General features: G+C 40.8%; 1 protein-coding gene across 3 annotated transcripts in view; it reads right to left on the minus strand.

Moving 5' to 3' along the window:
• Window positions 1-21,943, minus strand: part of DAAM1 (dishevelled associated activator of morphogenesis 1) — a 141,638-nt gene that overhangs the window by 42,954 nt on the left and 76,741 nt on the right. For 2 of the 3 annotated variants that reach the window (XM_082450344.1, XM_082450346.1), the window contains 12 exons: window positions 20,468-20,562; window positions 18,161-18,494; window positions 17,085-17,195; window positions 16,859-16,962; window positions 15,621-15,687; window positions 15,279-15,396; window positions 14,719-14,857; window positions 14,372-14,430; window positions 10,928-11,115; window positions 10,122-10,421; window positions 9,342-9,449; window positions 1,286-1,392 (listed from right to left, as the gene is read on the minus strand). In XM_082450344.1, the coding sequence (XP_082306470.1) occupies window positions 1,286-1,392; window positions 9,342-9,449; window positions 10,122-10,421; window positions 10,928-11,115; window positions 14,372-14,430; window positions 14,719-14,857; window positions 15,279-15,396; window positions 15,621-15,687; window positions 16,859-16,962; window positions 17,085-17,195; window positions 18,161-18,494; window positions 20,468-20,562 (1,730 nt within the window). Of the gene's footprint in view, window positions 1-1,285; window positions 1,393-2,859; window positions 2,890-9,341; window positions 9,450-10,121; window positions 10,422-10,927; window positions 11,116-14,371; window positions 14,431-14,718; window positions 14,858-15,278; window positions 15,397-15,620; window positions 15,688-16,858; window positions 16,963-17,084; window positions 17,196-18,160; window positions 18,495-20,467; window positions 20,563-21,943 lie in introns of all 3 variants that reach the window. The other variant, XM_082450345.1, reaches the window with a different exon arrangement.

Here is a 21,943-nt window from a genome sequence, read left to right on the forward strand (position 1 = left end):
ATATAAACAGCTCATGAAGCTCAATATTAAAAAAACAAACAACCCAATCAAAAAATGGGCAGAAGACCTAAATAGACATTTCTCCAAAGAAGACATACAGATGGCCAAGAAGCACATGAAAAGCTGCTCATTACTAATTATTAGAGAAATGCAAATCAAAACTACAATGAGGTATCACCTCACACCAGTTAGAATGGGCATCATCAGAAAATCTACAAACAACAAATGCTGGAGAGGGTGTGGAGAAAAGGGAACCCTCTTGCACTGCTGGTGGGAATGTAAATTGATACAGCCACTATGGAGAACAGTATGGAGGTTCCTTAAAAAACTAAAAATAGAATTACCATATGATCCAGCAATCCCACTACTGGGTATATACCCTGAGAAAACCATAATTCAAAAAGACACACGCAGGACTTCCCTGGTGGTGCAGTGGTTAAGAATCCACCTGCCAATACAGGGGACACAGGTTCACGCCCCGGTCTGGGAAGATCCCACATGCCGCAGAGCAACTAAGCCCATGCGCCACAACTACTGAGCCTGCACTCTAGAGCCCACGAGCCACAACTACTGAAGCCCATGTGCGTAGAGCCTGTGCTCTGCAACAAGAAAAGCCACCGCAATGAGAAGCCCATGCACCACAACGAAGAGTAGCCCCCGCTCGCCACAACTAGAGAAAGCCCACGTGCAGCAGCGAAGACCCAACACAGCCAAAAATAAAAAATATAAATAAATACAATTTATAAAAAAAAAAAACACACACAAAAAGACACATGCACTCCAATGTTCATTGCAGCACTATTTACAATAGCCAGGCCATGGAAGCAACCTCAATATCCATCAACAGATGAATGGATAAAGAAGATGTGGTACATATATACAATGGAATATTACTCAGCCATAGAAAGGAACAAAATTGGGTCATTTGTAGAGATGCGGATGGACCTAGAAACTTCACTCATACAGAGTGAAGTAAGTCAGAAAGAGAAAAACAAATATCATATATTAACGCATATATGTGGAATCTAGAAAAATGGTATAGATGAACTGGTTTGCAAGGCAGAAATAGACACAGATGTAGAGAACAAACGTATAGACACCAAGCGGGGAAAGCGGGGGCGAGGGGTGGTGAGATGAATTGGCAGATTGGGATTGACATATATACACTAATATGTTTAAAACAGATAACTAATAAGAACCTGCTGTATGAAAATATAAAATTAAATTAAAAAAAAATAAAGGAAAGTTGGTCCTAGCAGAAATGTTTAGACAACATCAACAATACCTCGATAGAAGGATGTTGCAATTCTGAGCTCTCCGACCATCAATCACCGAAAGCTCTCTGACTTTAAGTTTGGAGCCCAGTGTGTCATCAATGGCATCTGCTTCTTTCTATAAAGAGCATGAAAGAAATCCATCAAAGTCAAACAAGGACATTCTGACTTCAGATACACAGTTTTCCTTTATATTTGCTGTACACACACACACACACACACACACACACACACACACACACACACAGACACACACACACACACACACACAGATGCAAAGCCGAGGCAGTAAGCAGGAGAATGTATGGAGGTGGTGGAATTGAAACAAAGGCTAAAATCTAGTTGACAAAGGAAAATAAGAAAAGCTGACCACCCACATTTGAAAAAGCATTATCTGGAAGAACAAAGTGCTTCTAAGTTGAAGATGCATAAATTATCAATGAACGGTACCCTCCTTTTGTCCCCCAAATCCCGATGGAGAGCAGACAGAAGGACTGTCACTATGAATCAAGCTCAGCTGAAACGTGCCACTGCTGGTCCAGGGCCCATTCACCCCAGAACCATTTGCATCCTGACCACTCAGAAAGCTGAACAATAAAACCTCCCAAACGTCTTCATGTGCAACAGGAAGCTCCCAAGCCCAGATGGTACCTTTCATTACCCTGGAGCCTGATGGACAACGGGGAGGGCGCAGTTCAAGGCATTGGTTCGATTTACCTCAATTAACAATAAAACACTACTTGCACACTCTACTGCTGTACAGAGAGCTGTAAGCAATGAGGGCCAGTCATAATTTATGGAGGAAGAGGCATAAAACAATCATACATAAAATACTGTTTGAGTAAACTGGGCATCAAGGTGAAAACATAGATTGACTTGATAAATAGCAAGTTTGATTTTGTTAAAGGTCAGGATCAATTTAAAAAACAGATCATGCCATTTAAAAAATGAAAGAAGGGAAAGCAGACATAGAGAATGGACGTGCAAGACTGGGACTGACATACGTGCACTGCCATGTGTAAAACAGATAGCTAGTGGGAACCTGCTGTATAGCGCAGGGAGCTCAGCTCGGTGCCCTGTGGTGACCTAGATGGGCAGGATGGGGTCGCAGGGGCGGGGTGGGGGTGGGTGGAAGGCAGGTCCAAGGTGGGGGGATATAGGGATATATGTATATGTATAGCTAATTCACTTTGTTATACAGCAGAAACTAACACAACATTGTAAAGCAACTATACCCCAATTTAAAAAATAAAAAAGATTAAAAAATAGAGAACTCTGGCCAAAAAAAAAAAAAAGTAAGAAACCAAAGAGTTCTAGAACTGGATAACAGTTTAGGAAACAAAGACAACATGGAGTTTATAATAAGAGGCACCGTGTGACCAAACTTTAACTGTTTCGTATTATGCTGAGATTTCAGGCATACCTCTCAATATTCAGTTAAGAGTTGAAACCCAATGTGAAATTAAGTAGGCATTGCATTACACTATCAGAAAAAAAAAAAAAAACCCAGGAAAACCAAGACATTTTGAGCTTATAGTAAGCCAAGGAGTTACATTAAGCAAGGTGTGGGTTTTAGCTCACTTACCTGCTTGGAGTTACTGTTCACAAAGAAATCCTACAGCCATGGCAGAGGCATGGAAAAGGCAAATCAGATACATGCAGTTCAGAAATCACAGCAACCAACAGGGGAAGGTCAAGGAGATCAGTGACACAGGGTAAGAGATGATTTTATGCTCCCAGGAGCAGCGATGAGAGTTGATGAACATGAGAGTCTGGCTGAAGATACACTGAAGAGCAGGGTACTAAGCGTTCAGGGTAGAGAGAGAAGATGGCATGTGCTGTACACAATTTTCAATGGTGGCAAATCAAATTCAGAAACGAAAGGGCTTAAAACACCCCCGAAAGACTCAAAGTGGTGAAGGAACAAACCCTCTTTGAAAGGACCACTGGGCTCCACGTATTCAACATGAAACAGATTTCACGGTTTTCCCTTGAAGCAGAAAATATCAATCAACTCTACTAACTTGAGGGAACTACTCCCATTGTCATGTGCTACCAGCAAAATATGCTTTTCTGAGGGGATGGAATAATCTCCTATCTTCTTGTGTCATTAGGAAGGATTAAGAAAAGAAAAATGACAAGTTCAACAATATAGGTCAGTAAAACCAACACTCAGTACTCCCCGAGAGTCCAAACAATGTCTGTGGGCAGCTCTGGGTAGGTATGAGGAAAAACAACTTGCAATTAAGAGACAATAAGTGATTCATGTGCTGTGCAGCCATTGGTGGTCCTGTCCCCACTGCCCTGGGGCTGTTCATGCGTACAAGGTCAACAGTCTCTGTTGAAAATAGCTCATAGAAAAGACCTGGAGTGAGGAAGGGAAAGAGGAAGCAGTAATTGACATGTTATGAGAAAGTCACAGCTTTCTTTGCATATTTTTGCCATGATGGCAGGAATAAAGCTTCGGTGTGCAAAACACACCCCAGCTTTCGGGCCAACTACTTACACAATCAGCGTTTACTTAGCAGATTCCTTAAGGCCTCACTGGTCCCGGCAGCACTGCCAAGGCCAAGTTTACACAGATGAGCTGTTTCACATCATTCTTCGAATGGGAAACAAAACGTATCCTCCCCTTGCTCCACCCATACAAGGGGGGATTACTTTTCTGGAATGGCTTTTAAAAAATAAAGTGATAACCACATGAAACTTTTCTTTCCTCTGATGTCACAGTTTTCTTTTGTCCCTGTTGTAACTGTCAATTTTTTTACCCTGAAACTCCTTAGCACTCTTCCCCTGTAAAAGCAGTTTCTCCTTTCAAGGGCAGAAAAAACTTTGGTGAAGTGAACTCCGTGAGGTCATCTTACCCTACTTTTCTCTCTTAAAGAGACAAGTTGCAAGTTGAATTTAGACCCTGCTCTCCCTGTCTGGCCTTCAAGGAAGAAACTTGTACGAAGGTGTCTGGCAACTCATTCTCCCTAAGTTCCCACTGTGTGGAAATTAATCTCTACTGTAGTGGTCTATGGAACCAGGCCACAAGCATTTACTAGGGATGTGACTTGGGGCTCAGTTTCACTATCTGTAAAATGAAGTAAACAACCAGATTTTTATTGTGAGTATTAAATGTGATATGCATGTAAAGCATTTTGTACAGTACCTGTCACATATTTATGAGCTCCATACTTGGAAGCTATCACACATTACAATCATTGTATCTTTCAAGCCAATGATCAAGTCCATTTTTTTGCCTATTGCCCTGCTTTTCAGTTGAGTTGAAGCACAGCTGGTCAAGATCTCCCATTTGTAACCAGCAGCAGCACTAAGTGTAACAGTTAATAGCTAAGTAATGTACCTTATCTTTTGAGAGGTGAGGATGAGGAATGCCATGTGAGAGTTAGGTTAATTGGAGATCTTGAGATTCCCCTATTTTAAGAGTCCTTTAATCATCACATTTTAAATAAAATCACAAAGCTTATTAGATGGGGAATGTTAAAAATACTGATGCTTCCAGGTCTATTTCAAATAAGTTAACATTCTTTTTGAAACTTTAAATTATTCACTAATTGGCTTGGGCCAAACATGATAGAATTGCCTACATCTGGCTCCACCTAACAGGATGTCTGATTTTTCCAGATGATTTTTGGTGTAGGGCTTAGGGTTTGGAAAATAAATAGGAAGTTGGGGCTTGCATTTTCAGGAGCCAGGGCTGATAAATTCCTATAGATAGGGTTTCACCATGAAATAATGACTCAACATTTCATAGACAATGACAACCTTTATATAGATGGTTCTTAATCTTTTTGAGGTTGAGATCCCATTGTAAATCTGATAAACGCTGGAGATCCCTCTCCAGAGAAATGCACGCACTAATATTTATATAAAACCCTGTATTTGATTAACTATTACCATGTTGTCCAGCTATATAGAACCTGTACGTTATACTTTGGTACTAAGAAAAACCACTATTTACAATTTTTATCTCCTGTCTTCATATGCCATGACTAAGGACAAAGCTTATTGAAATCAATGTCCTAAATCACATAATTGTTCAATGTAAAAACTAGATATACAGAATAACAAAAAACATAAAAAGAATAAAAAAAGAAATTTCTTTGGCCATTCATTAAAATTCAGAAGAGACCATTGACTATTCCAAATGGGACCCCAAGAATGACTTGTATATGACATGTTAGCAGAGAGTTGGATTCTGGAGCCTAGGATAGTTATCCTTTGTAACTATTTCAAAGCAGAGAGGCTTTGAAATGTTCTATCACGTGCTGATAATAGGACCTAAAAAGAAGGGGTGTCCCCAGGCAAAGAGTGGGGAAGAGGAATGGAGATAACCAGCTGTTCATTTGTTGCTACAGAGATATGTGTGCCTTTAGGTAAATGTAGTACCTTTAGTTCATTTTCTCTCTGTCCAAATTGCATGTATAGGGAGAATGAATTTATAACATCTTGAGATGAAAATTTCCCACAAAACAAATATGAATGTTGTTTAATTGTAACTGAGATAGTACTACTATGCAACATGCTACATTATGTATTAAAATAAGTCTCTTGTGGCTGGCCTAGAGATCATGTATAGTACAGTTTCAATGAGGAAGAGAGGTTCTGAGATTCAAAACACTGACTTTCAAATGAACTTTTGTAATGTGTGCAGGGGAATAACTGTATGCTATTAAATTCCATTTCTTGTGGCACATAAGCTTACATCAGCTCTGCACACCTTTGATATCCGCACTGGAAAAAAAAAAAGAATCCCGAATAGAAATGATCTTGTTCTTAAAACTGGAGTTAAAGAAAATCCTTTACAAAGTCTAACCTTCATAATCAATAAAGCCATCAATAAGAACAAAGTGAAACTGAGAATTATGCCACTTGTACATCTGTCTGGACACTGAATACATACTGAGCCATATTTTTATTATCTGTGACACAGGAATACTACTCACCTCAAAGAGTTGGTGTGAAGATTAAATGAACAAATAAGTATCAGTTCCTTGAGAACTAAAAATTAGGGTTGATGAGATTGGGGCTGTATATATTATATTCAGCACCAAAAATGTAATGGATACTTAATATTGATTATCATCTTTTAGTCTATATTCTGGTTATTTGCAGATTTTCCTCATCTCTGCTTTTATACTATAAGCTGCATTATAGACCTGTGCAATAGTTGAACACATTTGTGTCCTTTGACATACTTTATATGCAAAGCAGACAGTAAAAATATCTGTTGTTTTTAATGATTCAATATTTCTCATATCAACAGGGCACATCTTGTGTGTGTGTACATTTACTTATATCAAATCTCTCCTACATGTCATTAATCAGTGTTCACCTAAATTATACTAATCTGAAGCTTGAAATTTTTTTCAAAATCTTACTCTGTGTAGTGTTCCTGTTGCATGCACACAGACAATGGTATTCATGGGTTCTTTGCCTCTCTGAGAAATTTACTTGGCCACACAACTGGCTGAAATCCAGAGAGTTTGACCAGGGTTTTATAACTCTGGAGGGAAGAAAGAGGAGAAATCATTGAAATAAAGGGTTCCCGGTATTCATTTGGGAGTAGAAAAGAGAGCAATTCAAGTGTAACAATAATTATATAGAGCATTGCCAAGACTAAAATGAAAATGCATAGGTCTTGACGATGCCATTAGTTACGAGACTAGGGGACACAATGACAGGCACCCCGTTTCCTTTAGTCTATCCTATATGTTCCTACTAGTCTGTCTTCATCTTTCGATTTTCTGTCTCTCAACACTCAATAAATTCAATGGAATGGCTCAAATTACCTTCATTTGGGAAACACCTTTATGGTTTAAAAATTCTCATCTCACGTTCTTACACCAAGAGGGGAGACATACTTGAGTCAAGCTGAGCGGGTGTGCTGAAATTTTTCTCCGGGAAGTACTACTGCAAATGTCACAAATGATTCTACTTACCAGTCTACTACTTAGTGTTAAGTGCGACCGAAATGTTCTGGTTTATCCTGACTGGCATGACTACTGATTACTTAAACAGCAATTGGTTGCTAGGAGACAATTACCCGTTGCTAGGCTTTCTGCAACCCTGTCTCCTGGAGCTCTTGAGAACTGTCCACATGTTTGTCCCAGAGCATTTTGGCAGCATCCTTCTGCACCTTCTACTGAAAGCCAGTTAATTATGAGTCTTGTAAACCTGGGTCTTTCAACCATCTGCCTTCATAATAAATGTAACCCACAAGCTCAGACTTGAATAGCATCATTTGGAATAACTGCTGTTTTCTCTTCCTTTTATTTACTTCTCTAAGTTCCCAAACCTTCATCTTAGGCAACTAGAATGGACCAGTATTAGTGACTGAAACTGAAGTAGGAAATCAGCAGGATGTGTAATTAGGTCAGAAGATTATTTGAATCTACCAGGAAACTGGCTAAAATGTCCTACTTCATGTTAAGGCCCAGAGGAAACTTTTGTGGGACAGGAGAGAGAGGAGGCCTGTTGTGGCCATTCAGGAATGAATCTGGTCCAAGTACTTGCCATACAAGAGCTCTCAACACATCTTTTGTTTGTCCTTTGAAAGATAAGGTATCTTGCTTTCAACTGGACAACGTCCTATCTTCTTTTTCTTCATTTTCCTTTATTTGGTATTTGTGACATTGTACAAGTTTGCCATCATACTTTTGGGGGGGTCCCAGCTGAGTGCTCCTATCTTACAATCATTCTGCCATGGCAGGCAACCACCTGCATTTTTGTACTTTATTAAAATAGCGTTAAGGGTACTGCAGAGAAATATTCTCTCACTTAAGGGAAAATATTCTGGCTAAAAGATGTACTACTTTTTCTTTTCAATTTTAGCTGCATCAAAGGCCATTTTGAAAAAGAAAACCCTCAGCTGTTTTTTCTCCCCAGCCTCAGTCCATCTTCTCCCTTGGTGCCTGGCAGTTCTGTTCTGAGACACTCTTTCTTGGGAACCAAGCCAAGCCTAAGCAGACTAGGAAGTCTGCTGCTTGTCTGAGGATGCTCCACCCTGGGAATGATTCACACGGGAGTTAAGGGCCTCCCAGCAAAACCCAAGGAAAGCCCCTACGCAGATGCCTGGCATCTGCCTGTTCCTGTTCCTTAAGACACACTCTGCTCTCATCATTTCTCCCCCTCAGTCACCCTCTGAACTTTTCTCCTTACACTCTGAGACTCACTTTTTCCCTCCCAGACCTCCGATTGACTGTTGAAGACCCCGCTCCACCTCTTCCTTGTTCTTCCGAGACTCTCTGTACCAAGCCACTTTGCTGTGAACTCTACTAAGATGCCCTCTCGAGGGGTGAGAGGTACCGCACCGATGTGACCAAGCTCACAAAGTGACGCTGACTGCTTGGCCAGGTTAGCAAGCACCAAATCAAACTGCATGTTCTCATACTATCATGTTGCTCACTTTTCAGAAGCTCCTCGGGTCCTATTTGTTCCCCTGCCATCCCCACACTTGCCCAGCCTTCACAGCCCCACTTCTGAGTCGATCATGTTCAGGACAGAGCAAAAACTTCTTTCTAGGTTCTATCTAGCTGCCAACTTATAGTAATTTACCAACCCCCATACTTCAAAAGGTTCCATTTACTTCAAATAAGCAGTCCACTTCTGATAATAACCATCTGAGATATAAATATTATAACTACTTTAGTTACAACACTATTTTAGTTACACAGAAAAAAACACTGTGGGGTGACAGTACAAAGGTGGCCCCTTTGACTAAGCACAAGTGACAATAAGATACAGATCTCCTTCCACCAACGGAGACGGTGTTGTGGAAAGACACCAGAGCGTGAAGCTCCCTAACAAGGAGCTTGTATACCTTCAACATGTACACACACACGCGTGCGCATGCACACACACACACACACACAACTGACAGGAACCTAAACGCACATGCAGACCCACACGCCATGCTGTTTGCAGGAACATAATAGGCTAGACCAAACAGCCTAGAATTAAGATGCCTATCATATCATGGTTATGGCAGATGGCCCAGGGATCCTGCACAAGAACATGACTCCTTAATTATTTTAGCATCTGGAGGGCACATGCTCTTACCTGCTGTCTTTGGTAAGCAGAGAAAGTTCTTTCCAGGTCTTCAAGATCTAGAACTTTGAAGACTTTTGTATCATCAATTTCGGTCCACACTGTTCCTTCCAGTTTGTTCTGCAAACATCAAGTTAAGAAGCGCTGGGGTTTATAGTTAGACACAAAAAGAACAGATGTAGTTTTTTTTTTTTTTTTAAATTGCTGCGGGGTGCGGCTCAGTCATCGGTACGCTGTTTTTTGTTTTTTTTTTAATTTATTTATTTATTTATTTATTTTTGGCTGTGTTGGGTCTTCGTTTCTGTGCCAGGGCTTTCTCCAGTTGTGGCAAGCGGGGGCCACTCCTCATCGCGGTGCGCGGACCCCCCACTGTTGCGGCCCCTCTTGCTGCGGAGCACAGGCCCCAGACGCGCAGGCTCAGTAATTGTGGCTCACGGGCCCAGCCGTTCCGCGGCATGTTGGATCCTCCCAGACCAGGGCTCGAACCCATGTCCCCTGCATTGGCAGGCAGATCCTCAACCACTGCGCCACCAGGGAAGCCCAGATGTAGTTAATTTTTACAAAGTGCTGCTATCCCAAATTTTTCACTCTACCAGATGCTCAAAATGAGCTGGCTTCAAAAATCGGGTCCCTTGTTTCAGAAGCTTTACCACTTGACTATCTGAGCTAGTGAGAATCCTGAGTCCACACTAGAAAATGAAATCACTGGACAGCCAGGGCGGCCCGGTCAGAGACAACACAGTGGGCTGCTAATGCTATCCGTTACAGGGAAAGTTGGAACAAATGGCTCACCTCAGGCAGCTTAGACCAGTTGAAGGATTTCAGGGCGTTCGTGGGCTGAGGAATGTTCTTCTTCTTGAGTGCCAGACCCAGGGGGGCACCAGGAGGTGGCATGACTCCTCCCAAGGGAGGAGGCCCTGGGGGAGGGGGGGGCCCCCCCGGGGGGAGGGGAGGGGGTGGAGGAGGAAGCGCTCCACCAGGCAGAGGCGGGGGCGGTGGGGGAGGGAGGAGGGGCCCGGGCACAGAGGAAGGAAAGGGCCCCCCGGGGGCTCCAGGCGAGGCTCCACCGGGGAGTGAAGAGCAGACAGCCCTCTGAAAAATAAAAATAGGAAAAGAGGAGATGAACGGAAGAAGTAAATGCACTGGGTGATTTTTAGGGTCTGAAACTTTGCCTAACATGTGTATTATGGAGAAATTCACACATCTGAGAATGTGGGCTTAAAGGCGCAGTAAGTTGAGTGGCCTCGTGTGTGGCACTCTAGTGCTCGTTTGCAAAGGGCTCACGTGTCTCTCACTTCTGGTACCATCCTCCAGTTTGGTTTTCATGAAATCAGTTTTCATGTTAAGAAGCTAATGTGATTTCCTTGCTCTTGTGAGAGGATCTGCATTGGAGAACAAACACACACCTCCAGCCACCCCTGCTAACGTGCACGGTAAGCAGAGGGAACAGGTCGCACAACCACCGTGATGGGTCAGGAGACGGTTCAGGCTCTACTGCCCCCAGCAGAGCTGTCTACTTAAGGATGGGGGCTCCGGGATAAGGAGGCCTCGGCAGCTGCCCAGCAATTGGAGACCCAGCCCGGGGCCCGTGAGCTCACCCTGCTGAGCTCGTGGAGCTGGGCCGTGAGGTCCGCCACCTGCTGCTTCACTTGCTTGTGCTCAGTGGTCTCCTTTTCAAGTTTCTCTTTCATTTTATTCAAGGTCTGCATCATCTCTTCCTTCTCCTGGGTCTTGGCATCGCATTCACGCTCTTTCTTTTCCAATTTCTGTTGTAACTCATTGTGCTCTACACAGGAAAACAACTGGACGTGAAAACGGTGAACTCTTCAAAGCCGAAGCATTTTCTCTAAACAGAATCGACTGAGGGTGATTGTGAGGCTCTTTATTAGGTAAATATCATTCCTCTTCTCCATCAAAGGGAGCAACTCATGGGCTCAACGGTGCTCGTGCTTGGAGGGGGCTTCAGATGAACAACTTTATCAACTACATTCTGTAAAAGGCTGAAGAGGCCCTCCAGTCGCAGTTCCAAAGCTGGAACACAGGCGTGAGCAACTATTTGTGGAGGTGAATGGTGCCTGCTTGGTATGTAATTCAGAATCCTGTCCTAGAAATGGCCCTTTAGTCACACTAGGGAGAATGACTATTAACAGGGCCTCTTTTCACAACTTAGAAATGAGAACTAGGCAAGTCCAGCGTTCATTAGCTGGGTTTGCTGGCTCAGGTCCCACTAGCAGAGGGGCTGAAAGGGAGGACCCTGCCCTGGGAGGAAGTGCTGCTGCCGGACCCAGGGTTTGTCCCAGTGTGGAGCCATTGCTCCCACTCCCCTCAGAGGGCCCCTTGGACTTGAAGTGTTTTATGCGCTGGCAAACAATTATTAAAACTTGCGAAAGCAAATGTTATTATCTCAGCATTAAACACCTTAAGGGCAGTAGTACCTGCCAAGCATGAGAATCACGATAATACGAGGAGAAAAATATTAGCTCTCAGCTGTAGTTGCACTCACTCCCCCAATCCCGCTATAACGGAACAAGGCATCCCATTTAGCATAATGCTTACTTATGTTGCCAACACACCTGCTGACTCTAGCACTTACAGGAGTAATACTCTTTGGAAAAGAGGACTAATGAAGTTTAGCCTGCAGATTTTCATTTCAAATACTTGGCCCCAATCCCTAGTCTTTTTATACCAATAAACCCACTAGAGATAGAACCTACTGGGGCAGAGCTATACAGAGTTGGTCTCTATTTCTGAATTTGATAACATTTAAATTCTAGCTTTCTCTGTCTTTTACTTTCTCTCTTCTGAGTTCTCCAAAATCAGAGTTTGCAGAGAAGGGTTCAAGTCACTAAAATCCTTGGATTTTACCAGCCTTGGAGTTAAGACAACCGTCAACCCGCTTCTACCACTCTGTGGATGCTTCCCTGACTTCTTCAGAGACATCTAAAAACTACCCCACTGCCTCCCACTTTCTTTCTTCTATCTCCGTTTCATTCCTCTTTGACAATGTAAGACCTGACTTCCTATTATCGGTCATTAGACTTTGACAAATCTGGCCAAGCCTCAGAACCACCTGAGAAATTCTGACATTCCAGGACTCACAGACCACATTGCAGGGAGTCTGTCCTATAGATCAGGGGCAGGGCTCAGGAACCTGTGGCTTTCAAATGCTCCTTAGAGGATTCTGATAAAGTGCCCGGTATGGGAAGCTCCAGCCTAAAGGGTTATCTCCACAAATGGTCTCCATGTGCTAAGCTTTTATTTAGTACTCACTGGGTATGCGACACTAGAGAGAATTCTCCCCAGATATTCTCCACTTTTCAGGTCCATAGTACTTCCTGTCTCCTCACAGCCTCCACCCTCTGAGAAATTCATCAACAGGTACCCTATTTCATAGAACTTTGCTACTTGACACTCCCAGAGAAGAATTAATTTTACCGACAATATCTCCTTTTTTGCACTCTATGCATGACCTCACTTTAAACCATCCTATTCCTCCAGCTGATCTCGGCCATTTCCTCTTGTACCACCTCAACTGCCTAAATGCTACAAAACTTTCTACCATTTACTAGGCAGCTAATAAATGCCAGGTACTATGCTAAAGTCCTAAAATTTGTCATCTACTCTTCACAACAACCCTGTGAGTTAGATGTAATCTTCACTTTGCAGAGGCAAAGACTGGAGGGGTAAAGGACATGACTTAGCCTACCCACACAGTCAGACAGGGGCAGAGCTGAGACCCAGACCCAGGCCCAGCACCGTGCCTGCCCCATGCAGCCATTCAGTACATACCCACTGCATGAAGGACTGAAATGACCACCAAAGCTTATGTCCTAAGTACTCTCTTCAACTTGCACACCTGAGTCTCCATGCTCTAGGGTATATCCCTAAAGTACCACTCATTGACCATCTTCTCGGGTATAATTCTCTCTTTACCCTAACTTATTGTCAGTGTCTCTATTCTTTCTATAGCAGTTTCTGGAATTAATTTATAAAAATGTATGTGCAACCTCACTTATTTGAGACCTATCTGAATTCATACGAGGAACCCATAATATAACAGAACTTCATATTTGGTATTTTCCGGTATCAGTGGTGAGCCTGCTTTTCTGCTCAATGGACAAAATGTGATGAGAGGAAAGGAAATGCTTCAGCATCTCTTGGACCATCTTTTCAACACACTGAATACTATGGTGAGTGCTACTGTATGTCACTGGCTGTGACTGAGTCACTTGGACAGGGAAAAGGAAGTCAGTTAACCAGCATAGTGAAAGAGTAGTGGCCGGGAGTATGACTGTTTTCTCAAAGGGTCCAACTTTAATTTGCTAATATTTTGAAGGAGGGGAAGAGTTATACTTATTCTGTGAGTGGTTTGGCATGGTGACAGGCACAAATGACCCCCCCCCCCAAGTCATTTGATGCTGAGTGTTGATATCAAAGACATACTGAGATACTCACCAATGGCTGGTCTGTTAATGTTTTATAACATGTACATCTCCAATGGTCAGTGATTTTCTGCATGATTTCTCTTTTTATAACTGGTGCCAAATTAAGGTCACGTGGAGAATTGGGCTGCTGAAGCCAAGTTGCCTGTGCTTCTCTTTTAAAATTCTGGGTAATCCCTGGTGTCCCTGATTATAGTTCTTAAAATCTAGTGTGCTTTAAAGAGCACTTATGGGGAAGGCTGGGATGAACGGTAGTTAAGAAAATTTGAATTAATGAATATTGAACAGCAAATGCTTCAAAAATGCTTCAAAAAATGAACGGTGGTTTAGAAAATTTGAATTAATGAACACTGAACAGCAAATGCTTCAAAAAATGATTATAATGAAAGGATAAAATATTTGGGAATCAACATGACAACTAAGATAGTCTGATTCAAGAAAAACCAGGCAAAATGCCCTGAAAACATGGGGGAGGGGAAAGGCTGTTTATACACCAAAGTCAATGAGAAGCATCAATGCAAATTTCTAAAATATACGGTAAGGAGAGTTGTCCAATAACAGTAACATGACCTCTTCTCTTGTCAGGACCTCATCATTTACCTTTTCTCATTTTTTCTGCTTGTTCTTTCCACTGCTTAACTTCATTTTCATTAACCAACCTGTACAATAGTTAAAGGAGTATTCATTACAAAAACTGTAAAAGACCCACTGCTAAATGCATGCTCTCTAGGTAGAAAAATTGTTTAATGCAGACAAAGTCCTCAGCATGCTTGAAACCCATTTTAAACCCAGATGTTACATACATATATTACATGTATACATATAGGAACTCATATCTGACCTCTAGAACATTTCAGTTATCCCAGCTGCTACTTTGAAGTAGGATAATACAAATGTCTTATATTGGTGCTATTATCTCAAGGGTAGCAAAATAAGAAGAAACTTACATCCGTACGACATTTTTAATATTAAAGTTTTCCAAGGGCGTGGAGTCAGGGTCCTGACCTTTGTCATTCTGAATAACTATTTGCTGTATAATTCTATCTAGGAGTAGCCAGTACTGAACGGTGTTGCCACTTCTCTTGTCTAAAAAAGAAAAGAACAGTGGAGATACTTCAACTGGTTTCAAAACTTGAACGAATATTTTTGAACAGTGCTCACCTGCCAGAGCCACAAAACCAGACAGATGTTTACAACCCTTCCCAACGTTTCTGGAATTCTGACACACGATGATCATTTACGTGACTGACAGGCACTTTCTACCCCCTTCTAAATGTGTTGTAAGGCATATATTTATTTTTAAAATCAAAGCGAGTTATAATTCATTTCATTTTGAGAACTTCACAACACCCCTTAAGCTGTGCAGAGACACACTGGGCTGTCACAAAACTAAGGTTTGGAATCCCTGGTGTGCACCCAACCTAAGCCACACTGTTCAGAAGAGAGGGCCCTTTGGATGATGTCCAAACATTCACAAACACACGCGTTAAGTCACAAACACACTCACAAGGCATTTGGAGGCAGTGGTGCAGGATGGACATGAAGTGAGGGTAAGCTTCACTGTGGGTCAGCCTCTTCCTGGTCAGCTCAAACATCTGAGTAGCACTTTTTGTGTCTATGTGAACCTGTTTCATATGAAAAAGAAATCTAAGTCAAACATCCAAGTTCTTCAATTCTTGCAAGGTAAGGTAAGCAATTCCAAGGCAAATAGAAGCTAACCCTGCCACTTAGATAGCAAAACAGAAATCTGACTTTGCTCTTAGGTTACATGTCATCTCTATGACACACATTACAACAGGGACATTCGTGAGCTGCTGAGTCAAATTAGAATAATTGTAAGCACACGTACCAGTTCAAATCTTTTGGCAAATTCTAGTTCATCTTCATTTCGGAGCATTTCAAAAAAATCTAAATGCCTGAAAGACAATTTAAGAAAAGCTATTAAAAGTTGAACATCCTACAAACACAGGCATGTAGGAATCAGGACATAAATTCTAAGGCCTTTCCTAAAATTTCAGAGAAATCTCTAAAAGAAGTACGACAACAAAATTTGAATGCCTTCTCTTAACTATGTTCTAAGGAAAAAAGACATCATCTGACTGAAATGACATCACTACAAGAGACATATCTGAAAGCCTAGGATGCGCAGCACATAGAAGACAATTCATGAAAGTTTATCAAATCCAAACACAAGCAAATCCAGATTCTACTCATGGAATCGCTTTATGGAAAAACAAGCCCATATAACTAACTTGACTGACCACTGAATTAAAGATTACAAAAGAAATGTTCATGCCTTTCACTTATTCATTCAAATACTTATTGAGCCTCTATTATTGACTGGGGAATGATAAGTTCTGTGAAGACAAATCCAACTGCATAAAGGGGATAGAGAATGATGGGAGGTGAGGTGAGGTGAAGAGTATGAACACAGTGGCTGGAAAAGGTCTCTGCATGGGAAAAAGGGAACAAGCGATTTGGACATCTGCGGGAAGATCTTTTAATGCTGAGGAAATAGCAGGTGCAAAGGCTCTGAGGCAAGTGTATTTTGACATGTTCATAGACTATCAATGAGAAAAGCATGGTGGAGTGTGTGAATGAGGGAGAAGCGTGGTAGAAGGAAAGATCTGAAAGCTGGTAGGATATGTTAGAAATCGTAAAATGACTGCAGACAAGAGCAAATGAACAGGAAAGTGGAAATTAACATTCATGGAATGTCTATCAAAGGTGTCATGTGATTCCACATGTTTTATAGTCAGCTTTCATAACAGCCCTGCAGAATAGTGTTATCATCATCATCACTATTTCTTTATGTATAAAAACAGTAAGGTTAAGAAAAATTGAGTAACTTGACCAGAACACATAGCAGGTAAGCGGCAGGACTAGGATATGGATTCAAGTCTAATGCCAAAACCTACACTAAGTTCTCTACACAAGTGCTGCTTCTTTCATCGAGAAAGTCTTACTATAAAAACATCATTACCTGGTCTAACATTTTGGTACAAGTTCCTTAGGTCACAAGTAGTTCATAGACTGGCACTATACACATGGAAAACACATGAACTATCTCATAATAGTGTGACTTACCTATCTAATGTTGAATTTTCATGTTCCCTTAATTTATCTATTACAGGTTGAATTCCCAACATCAGAAATTCATAGCGAAGATGAAGTCTAAAGTCCAAACTTTCCTGAAAGTAAAAGGGTGATGGAATACATTTTTAAGCTCTTTAGACTACACAGTTGGTAATCTTTAAAAAAAAATTATTCTTTAATAATATATGTTTTAAATTGTGGTACAGAAGGCTCTTACCACTCCTGCGCCTTGGCTTAGCACTGCATTGATGAAGGACATGATGGCAGTCTTGAGACTCACTTCATCTCGATACCGCCCCGTGCTTTTATCCAAGTCATTAATTAACGTCTACCAAGGATACAGATGTAAAAACAAAGGACTGAATAGTTACTAACCTTACACTCATTTTATTAATTTTTTAATACTCAGAAGTTAATTTTTAAAAGCTTGTGTTTAGTCAGAATTACACTGATCCATAGAAAGCTACCTTTTTTTCCTTAAGATTAGTCCTAAAAACTCTACTTTCAAAATTCTTACATCATACATGTTTACATACACATGTATACAAAGTACAAAAGACTGCTTCGTTAACTCTGCTTACTTTTTATATTTGAGAAAAACAATGTGGTGACATAATCTCACTGCTTATATTGATCCTAAATCAAGACTGGCAATCTATAAAATTTTCAGGGACCACCCATTTAGTGGATCGAAAAGTGTTTTATATAATGTGTACGAAGCAGAGCTACATTTTTAAGTTCAGTACAATAGTCTCCCCTTATTCACAGGGGATATGTTCCAACATCCCCAGTGGATGCCTGAGACCATGGATAGTACTGAATCCTATATATACTCCTATGTAGACTATATTTTTCCTACATTAATGGCTGGGTGTTGTATACAGTGTGGGTATCTAGAGAAAGGGATGATTCACATCCTGGGAGGTACTGAGCAGGATGGCACGAGATTTCATCATGTTACTCAGAACAGCTGCACAATTTAAAGCTTATGAATTGTTTATTTCTGGAATTTTCCATTTAATATTTTTTAACCCCAGTTGACCTCGGGTAATTAGCACTGTGGAAAGCAAAACTGCAGTTAAGGGGGGGGGGGGCACTACTGTAAATCCACAACCCCAGATTGATCAACTACAGAAAGAACATTCTACTCTCTACCTAAGAAGAAGGAAATGCTTGAAGTCCCACCGTGAATGCTCACCACAGGGGGAAATTTCAAGTTAACATTCCCCCTTCGTGGCCAGCAAAGGCACTGGTCTGAAGGCAGGAATGAAGAAGTGGTGAGGAAGCACCCACCTGAAAGCGGGTTCTCTCGCTGGCGTACTTCTGGTAGTGCAGCATGGCCTGCAGAACCTTCTTGTGGCCCCCGGGAACCAGGCACACAGCGCCCAAGATTTCCAGCACAGCCACCTTCGTCTTAATGTTCTCTGTGCTCAGACTCTGAGCAATTACATTAATACTCTCAGAATGAGCCAGGACGTGAGCCCGACCTTGAGAGTTGTTCATTAGCGCCTTTATACATCCAATGAGAGAGGTATGTATTCGAGACTCCGAGGTCTCGTAGTCCATGGTCTTTAGAAAGTTGAGAATACATGACAGGCCGTCCAAGTCAATGAATCGGGTTACAAACCTGTCACGAGGAGAAGGTTAAAATGTATCAGACTTAAGTCTTTTTGGAATATTTTAATAGCCCCTAACAGAAAAGTTTAGGGAGCTGGTGGGCAGGAGAAAGTAAGAAGACGTAGTTCCTAAAGTACCCAAAGGCTTACATGAAGTCTTCTTAATTGGGGGCCTCCTCCTTGGCCCAGACCCAACGGTCAGGTCTAACCAGAAGTGTGAAAAAAATCTCCATTTGAGTTAAAAAGATCTTAACTGATATGAATAACCAATTAACAGATCTTATAACCACAGAAAACCAGGAACAAGAAGAAGTTCAGAATATCCACCTTAGGTTAAAGTCACCTGCTGATCCTGTGTTATGATAGCATCTGGTCCCCATGCATGTTTAAGTGTTGACCACTGACCCAGGCATGCCCCATACCAACGAAAGTCAAACAGCATCCTTAAACTCCAGGATATTTACTTGCCAAACAAATGATAATCTATCTCCTTAGTTTTATAGCAAAAACCTTCTTTTGTATGGCATGCTATATGGAATCTCAATATATAAAACAAATAAAAGCAATACTTTATCACTGTACATTAATTTTTTGGATATTTATAGCACTTATTTACTGTAAAGTCAATCAATGAGAATAATTCACAATACATATCTGTAGGTTAAGACTCTGAAAAGTTCAGAAGTAACATAACCTGTTGATGTGACTACTCCAGAATTTTCCAAACTTATTTAGCCTTGGATAACCATTAACATCTGAGAATGCAGAACACACATACAGAGGGAAACAGTGATCTCCTTAGGATAGACTAGAAAACTTCTGATATACAACTGTATATGATTTTTGAGGAATCAGTACATTTTTTCCTAGCATTTTATAGTCAAATATAGGGAATTTTATTTCCCAGCTATTTCATCCAACCACATCACCCAGATCTAGCCAAGCTTCATTCATAGCACTAGTGCTGATGAAATGTACCTGTAAGCACCCCCATATCCCACCAAACCTTAGAGGATTAATGGAAAATGAAGGTGTGGGAGGCACACAGTAGAAGCTGATTGCTCATCCATTTCTTTTACAACAGTTTTATTGAGATATAACTCACATGCCATAAAATTCATACTTTCAAATGTGTAATTCAGTGATTTTTAATATATTCACAGAGTTGTGCAACCATGGTCACTATCTGATTTTAGAACACTTTAATTATCCCCAAAAGACCATTTTCCTCTCTCCCTAACCCCAGGCAACCACTTATCTTTCTGTTGCTATGGATTGGCCTTTTCTGGATATTTCATATAAATGGATCATACAATACATGGTCCCCTGTGTCTGGCTTCTTTCGCTCTGCATAAATATTTTCAAGGCTCATCCATGTTGTAGCACGTATCAGTACTCCATTCCTTTTTAGGGTTGAAAAATATTCTGTTTTATAGATATGTCACATTTTATTTATCAATTCATCAGTTGATAGAATTTGGGTGTTTCCTGTTTCTGGCTATTATAAATAATGCTAATATTCGCACACAAGGTTTTAGGGACATGTTTTCATTTCCCTTGGGCTATATATCGAGAAGTAGAATTGTTGGGTCATATGGCAACACTGTGTTTAATATTCTGCGGAAATGTCCAACTGTTTTCCAAAATGGTTGCACCATTTTACATTCCCCCCAGCAATGAATGAGGGTTACAATCTCTCCACATCTGCACCAACACTTATTAGTTTCTGCCTTTTTGTATTTTAGCCACCTTCATGGATGTCCACATATCTTTTAACTGAAGAAAAACAATTTATTGAATGTTCAATGATTAAAGTATTTCATCCTCGGTTCAATTACATGTTTTTAATTTAAGACTTCCTCAAGAGTTTGGCTATTGCAGAAAAATAAAGAAGAAAGGAAGGGAAAAGAGAAGGGAAGAAGAAAGTAGAAAAGAAGAAAAAGAAAAGAGACAAGTAGTACACGCTCCCCAGTATAAAAATTACCTCATTGGTTTCGTCCTTAGTGCTGTCTTCAAACTCTCTATAGTTTTACTTCTCTCTTCTTCCTCTTCCTTCTCTAAAGCCAGCAGAGATTTTCTCTATGCAAAGAAAACTAAAGTTACTTCTTCAATTTTTGTTTTAATTAGAGTACAAGCAAGACAAGCCCACAGATTCCATGCTATCACTTTTAATACAAATAATCAATAACATTATGACCAAGATTTACTACAAGCCAAAATGTAGACCAAAAGCACCAAGAATTCCACAAATTCATTCTCTGTACTACAAGTTAGTTCTTTTGAATTTAAATAAAGTTTTAAGAAAATGTTGAGAAATCTTAGTAGAGATTAAGTGGTCCAAACACTTGTGTAACTACTCTATAACTACACTCTGATGAAGATATTACTATTTATATTTGATAGAAAGAAGATTAGACCTATAGTTAAATACAACAATCTGACAATTAACGTTAACATTATCACACTATCAAAGAGGCAGGCAGCAATCTTCCCATGCTATCTCTTCCATTTCTCAGTCAAAAAGTGTAATCTTAAAAAAAAAAAGTGTAATTTTTTACATTTTTTGTTACATCAAATTATTTTTTAAGAGGAACGATTAAATTGGACCTGATACAAAGATAGACAATTCCTTTGGAGTAAATGCTTAAGTTTTAGAAATGATTCAATGTCATTTGGAAATCAGGATATGGAATGTATGGGTATGTGTGTGTGTGTGCGCGCGTGTGTGTGTACATGCCCGTGTGTGCTTTCCCTACCCAGGGATCTACTAGAGCAGTGCTTCTCAAACTTTAATGTGGATACGAATCGCCTGGGGATCTTGTTAAAATTCAGGTCCTGATTTGGCATGTCTGCGGTGAAGCCTAAGAGCCTAAGATGATGCGCTTCTGATGGGTTTCCACGTGACGCTGATGCCGCAGTCTGTGGACCTCACTTCAAAGAGCAAGGCCCTAAGGAAGCAGATCTCGGTTGATATCATAAAGTTATGAATGCTAGTAAGGTTCACAGACTTGTTCAAAAGTCTTTTCCATTCCTTTTATGCCATGATCACCTAAATGTACTAAAGTATCGCCAAGTCTTATGGCCCCAGGTGCTTCCACCCACGGAACCACAGGTCCCTTGTCTTCCTCTTACTCTTAACATGTGCTTGTCCAGTCTCAGTCTTTTTACTTGTTACCCATTCTGATAAAATGCATGGTTGGGAAACAGATTGGGGTACAGAAAAAAACATTTGGCTCTTATCCACGTGTCTCAATGGTCCAGTCTCTCCCTTTCTTTCAGGTCCACACATCATCAAGGGGTGACTTTACTTAATTTTTTTCAAGTTAACAGTACAAGCATTAAGTAACTAAATGCTAACTAAAACCTAAATTTGACTTCACACTTAGGAGGGTAAAGCCCAAAGCAAACATATATCAGTATCATTTATGGCAAGTGAAATAAAAATCAGTAAAGCCTTGTT

Source organism: Balaenoptera physalus (genome assembly GCF_965194825.1).
Source record: "Balaenoptera physalus genome assembly, chromosome: 2".
In the NCBI taxonomy this organism is placed as follows: Eukaryota; Metazoa; Chordata; class Mammalia; order Artiodactyla; family Balaenopteridae; genus Balaenoptera; species Balaenoptera physalus.